Source organism: Diadema antillarum, unplaced genomic scaffold (genome assembly GCF_040938485.1).
Source record: "Diadema antillarum isolate AM-2024a unplaced genomic scaffold, OU_Dant_1.0 scf00000150, whole genome shotgun sequence".
Lineage (NCBI taxonomy): Eukaryota > Metazoa > Echinodermata > Echinoidea > Diadematoida > Diadematidae > Diadema > Diadema antillarum.
In genome coordinates, this window is record NW_027271039.1 from 1861870 (window position 1) to 1867869 (window position 6000).

A 6000-nucleotide genomic window follows, 5' to 3' on the forward strand; every position below is an offset into this window, starting at 1 on the left:
ATATTAAATTAGCATTTAGGCTGTGTTGGAAAAAGACTTGCGAGTCCTCCCTCTTTTACGGACACTACAAGTCAACTATTACAATATCCCACACTATTTATTTGATACGAGAATGATAATAAAAGCAAAACGCCCCCCCCCCCCCCCACACACACACACATGGACACCAATTATTTGCAAAACGTGTGAAACTTCCAGTATCCATCAGATCCGTATCCGGTGAAGACACCGACGTAGTTGATTTCCATGAGTGATGGGTAGGTAGCCGCCAGAAAGGGGAAAGGATTCCCGTGACGCCCAACAGCGATCGTCTTGTTATGGAAAGTTATCCAGAAGCGGTCATATTTGTCGTAGCCAGATAAAACGTTCTCGATCATCGCACTTATGCTTATTGTGACGTCACAGACCCCGCTCAGGTCTGTTCCAGGGCACTCGAATATAGCACTTCTCGTGTCTCCCCAACCACCGAAGACTAAGTTTGGTGGGAGATAAAAGAAAGAAAGAAATTAAACAATGCGAAAAAAAAACCGATCCTCTCAAGAAAAGGAGATTCAAGAGGGAAATTAGGATAGCACTTTTATCCGTCTAAATATCCAGCTTATAATGTTAGAAGCATGTATGCAATTTTTCACAATAGTGTGAAAATTGCACCATCATCACGCGTTTCGTCTTTTTTTTTTTCCTGACAAACTGTTACAAGCTACTGAAATCCTTCCAGCTGACTGGCTGAGAGCAAATTTATTATATATATGAGAAAGCTTCATGAAATGTCCCCTGAAGCTTTGTAGATTAACAATGATCATGAATAGAGTTTGAAACAAAAAATAGATTAATAAACAAATATTGAATGAATGATTGGATTCAGTATTTATCAACTACCTCACTAACACCGCCAAGCCGTAGATGTAGGGCAATTTGTCAATCATTTGCATAAAAAACCTCTCGACGGAAGAATTTCATGAATTTGAATAATTACGCAGCACCCACTGCATGCTACAAGGATTATAGAATCAACCCTTGCTGCGTCGCGGGCGGAAGCTCTGTGGACTAGTCGAAATGACCCTCTCCGGAGATGAGGACGTCGTAGATTCGAATCCTACGTACGCCCATGATTGTTTTGTCATGACTACTAATAAAACACTGATGAGTTCAGTGTCTATTTTCGTCGATGTAGGGCAATGTGGTCATCAGTTGCATACCTGAAATGGTTGTCAAAAAACGACTCAGCATTTGCAACTGCAAGTTTTACCTCATTTGGATCCGAGTGCGGGTCTCAATATACACGACAGCAATTTTCCGCGTAAAACAAAAACAAAAACAAAAACAAAAACAGGAAGCAAGTAATTACCTATTTCATACATTTCCTTCTTCACCTGGTTGATACTGCTCAATGCTATGAAAACGTCATTCTCAGCCCGAACTTCAAAGTCCAATGACGTCATGCTGTCAGTGACGTGCCAACCAGGGAAAGTGTACATCCGGGTATTGCCAACGTCCCGAGTGAAAAGGACCTCGCATGCTAGGAGACGTAGAGAGTAACTTTGTTAAGGAGCATGACATTCAGTTACGCAATTCAGGTAAAAATTTGATCCAATACATTGTCCATCGCAAAAAAGAGATTATTCGTCAATCACTTGCTAGGTATAAACAGATTTATATGCCCTACTTAGTTGTTCGTATTATAAATATTTTCTTTTAATCACCAGGTGTTTTTTCTCTTCTCTTTTTTCATTCTCTCTCTCCTTTTGGGTAATATAGGAAATAATTACAGACCATGACGTCTCAATGGTTGTGAAGACCACAGAGCTTCAAAAAATGAATTCTTGCCACTTTCAGTAAAAATATACTGATATACTAAACATTAGAGTCAAGCCCAGTTCATTCCTTACTGATACTTTCAAAAAACAGCGATTATTCTGTACTTGTTCCAAACATAAACGAAGTTGCTTTAAGGTGTGCATTATGTCCATACTGTCGTACGCCACCCTTCCTTTTTTTAAACTATCAACGTGCAATTTTTAGAAAATTCATAAACGATCATATGCCGACAGAGAGCTGCATGTCAACTCATAATATACTAGTAACCGGTGCTGCCCTTATGGAAAACGTAATTGACAAATTGTGCTAACCTGGAAAAGAAAAGAAAAGAAAAGAAAAAGAAAAAGAAAGACAAAACAAAACAAAAGATATGGTCGGATATTATGAAAAACCTTAGTGTCTTAACTGTCAGTTAACCGCAGTTAATCACAGTGACATTTTTAGGACCTTTTATTCGAATTAGAGGAAGAACATTCCTCTCTGAAAGGAGATCGATGGAAAGAAGAAAAAGACGACGAAGAAGATGAAACAGACGCAAAGAAACAAACACACAAACAAAAACAAGAAAACTACACACCAAGAAAAGCCTTTACTCACCGCAAGTTGGTCCAAAGTATCCGTCCGGACAAATGCAGGTAAAATTTCCGTATTTGTCAGGTATGCATTCACCCCCGTTCTCGCAAGGTGAGGAATAGCAGGCTGTAAAAATAAGAATAACCATTTTACTTCTTCTACCTTTTTTTTCACTTCTCGTTGTAATCTGTCGTGGTAATCATTTATTCTTGATGATACTTGAGCCATGCGCAGTATTATCACACTTTCATTTCTTTTTATCGCACCAAAATCTTAGAATCTCAGAGTAGTCCGGAGATACGAAGTATTAAGACCCCGTTTACAGAGCAGGGCTGGACCGAGCCCGGGCCGAGCCAAGGTTGAGCCCGGCCTCAATTGCGGTACTCGGCCCCATAATTTTGTCCGTTTACAGTGGAGGGCTCAGCCCGGGCTTTCAATTCAAACCGTTCAATAATTTGTCGTGGTGGCGCTCTGATTGTAATCAAACAATTGTAACTGGCAGTGCGCCGGTCGCAATTTGGTACCGCATTTGGCCCAGTTTGCGTTTACAGTGGCAGGGCCGAGGTACGGCCGAGCAGCGGGCGAGACTACCTTCAAAGCTTGGCCAAACGTGCGGCTAATTTTGGTACCGCATTTGGCCTAATGCGCGTTTACAGTGAAATAAAGGCAGGGCCAAGTGTGCAATGGTTCCCTGTAAAGTATTTCAATCTGATATTGTTGATGCCGACATGCGCAAGATTTCATGCACCAGCACCAGCTTATTTGAAATGACATTATTCGTGTTTAGTTCATAATCTTGTTATCATATTTTATTTTTTTTTATTTTCAAACACATAGTGTATGATCGCAAGCATATCCATGCTTTTAAAAAATAATATATATATATATATATATATATATACATATACATATATTTCAGTGAGCTTGTTGCACATTAATAATGGTTAGTGAACAATACAGGAATAGATAATGCCATGAATGATGACAGCAACAGAAAGTCCGTTCTTTGCAAGTTCCCATAAGTAGCAAAAGGGAAAGAAAGAGGAGCAAATGTAACAGACTAAAAAAAAAAGGAGAGAAAAATAAGGCTAGTAACTAGAAAAAGAGTACACCTACCTACAACAATTAGCGGTAAACATGCAATGAATCGTTGGTTGATATTAAAGGGTGGAATGATCTCAAACGGTTGAGTTGGTAAGGCCTCCCCGTCTGGCCCCGGGATGTTTCGGCAAGGCCCTGGGTTCACCAGTCCTGTGATGTTTGACTCCAAAACGATCCGCATCTGACGCCACAATGGCTCTGACGTCACCGGCCGTGGGGCGCACAGAAGTGCTATCAAGGAATAGAACACATGTTTGATTTGTAAATGGTATAATAACAATCTTCAGATTTGCGTCGAGAATGCTATTAAAGACGAGGCAGCCTCTTCACAAGAAAAATTAGAGGTCATTAACAAGTTGAAATCATAATATGAGACTGATGTTCGCCAACGACAAAGTTGTTGATATTACCGAAACGAGGATGTTTTCGAGCCGCGGTGATACCAAGGAGGTTCAAGAGACGGAGTAGCAACAGTGTCATTCCCTTTGATCCCATGTTTGATGCCGCAACTAAGAAATATTTGAAGTATGTGCTAAACTAGAGCTGCCTCACAGATAGGAGGACAATAAATTGATTCGTGTGGTATTGTACCATGACTCATCTCTCTCAACGGAAGATTATCTCTATGACGGTGATCGTTTTTCGCTGTCCCTTCTTATGAAACATGAACGGTACATAAAGGCACAAAAACAGGGATGTGCGAATAAATATTCGACAAAAATGATGAAATAAGAATTAAAATTACCCGACTTTACATGTTTTTTACACTAAGCTAACATTATGAATGAATAAAGAACTACACTTGAAGATTATACCACATGAGTTTCATTTGTCGGAAGACTAAGTGATCGGAAAGATGACAAAATCGACTTTCCAGTAAGGGTGCAGTTCAAATATTTTCACAACGTACGGCTTAGATTTACACTTTTTGATGTAATCCTGGACAGGAGTTACTTTCTTTTTCATATGCCTTATCATTACCTGAAATTTAATTTTCTTTAATACAAAAACAAACAAAATATAGCCGACATTATTTTAGCGTTCCAAATGATTTATCGCTTTGCTCGGAAAGACGGCGGCATCGAACCCTGATCATCAAAGTCACAAATGCACTTGTGTAATTATTTTTATGCGTCAAAATAAAACTGACAGCTGTTTGAATGCCTACAGCCAGTTGGAACTCAATGTCTCAAACCTCCTTGGTGATAGAAACCATTCTGTGAATAGTGGGGGCGGGAATGAACTGCACATAAAAGAAAAGAAAATAAATGTTTTAATGATCCCTGAAAATACTTCAGTGCACGCCCATCATAGATTACGAGGACGAGGTAAAAAAAAAAAGACTCTAAATTAGTACACTGTACCGTTGTACAGGTTTTCTTCGGCCTATTTCATACTTTTGTCATTTCAATTCACAAATGCGCATTCAAATTCAGAGAGCACACGCACGCGAAAATATTCGGGCATTCAAATTTAGAATCAATTTCTTATGGGAGCTCTATTTCGTTTCCGTCAAATGAAATTCACTAGCTATACTCCCGATGAACCTGTTCTTGGCGTTCAATTTCATTTTCAGATGAAAACCAATTTAATGAAAGTATACAGAGTAGATATTTTGAAGAATAGGGTAATGGGGTGAGGATGGGGGCAAAAGGGGCAAAATTTTCAAATAAACCGAGCAATAAAGTATTCACATTCATTCACATGCATTCATTTATGTTTAAGGCTTCTGTATTGTTCTGCACTGTAAAAACATCGGTGTTAGATTTAACACCATGGGTGTTAAATCTAACACCGATCAAACTTCAATAGAGGACCACACCCACAGGTGTAGCGAATGCACTGTGATGGTGTTGAAAAGTGTTTTCCTGACACTTCGTGGTGTTAATTTGACACTGTACCTGGTGTTATTTTGACGCTGTACTGGTGTTAATTAAAAAATGACACCACATGGTGTTGATTTGATATTTGTTGGCGTTAATATCAATGGTTTAGCACCCGTCCAGCTTCAATAAGAGACCACACCAGCTGGTGTTAATGTGGTGTAAATTTATTTTCACATTTTTCAAAAATCTAGTATTTTAATGTAAAATTCTTGATCGTCTTGTTTAAATTAAAAATCAACAAGAAGTGCAGTTACTAAGAAACTCTTCAAAAACAGTTTTACATTTGGAAATGACAACCTGAGGTGTTAATTTAACACCATAAATGAACACCGAAAATTTAACACCAGCTCAGTATTCACTATTCAACACCGGACTTTTCGCAGTGTGTGTTGAGGAATTTTTGTTTTGTTTTGTTTTTCTTCAAAAAAATTGAAATTGAGTGGTCCAAGCTGTAGTGCATCCAACGACACAACGGCAATTTAATGCATACGAATTTGAATTACCAAAAGATTCTTGAAATGGATTTGAATATACTCATATCTTAAATTAGGAATGAATGAATGAATGACGCAAAATCATGAACAATTACTGGCTGTGATGTTGTACATGTATTTGAATGTGT

At 38.7% G+C, this 6000-nt stretch overlaps 1 protein-coding gene across 1 annotated transcript; it reads right to left on the reverse strand.

Annotated features, from left to right (window-relative positions):
- Positions 1-170: 170 nt before the first annotated feature.
- Positions 171-1442, reverse strand: LOC139721782 (C3 and PZP-like alpha-2-macroglobulin domain-containing protein 8). The gene is made up of 2 exons (XM_071633105.1): positions 1349-1442; positions 171-472 (listed from the first exon to the last, which is right to left on the reverse strand). Exons 1-2 carry the CDS (start codon positions 1440-1442, stop codon positions 171-173), a joined length of 396 nt encoding a protein of 131 aa, XP_071489206.1.
- Positions 1443-6000: the final 4558 nt, after the last annotated feature.

Bases quoted from the DNA above. Each gene is read 5' to 3' on its own strand.
- LOC139721782 (XM_071633105.1), bottom strand. From the start codon at position 1,442: ATGACGTCATTGGACTTTGAAGTTCGGGCTGAGAATGACGTTTTCATA. The intron at 473-1,348 runs GTAATTACTTGC...CACCAAACTTAG, and splicing joins GAAGGAAATGTATGAAATAG to TCTTCGGTGGTTGGGGAGAC.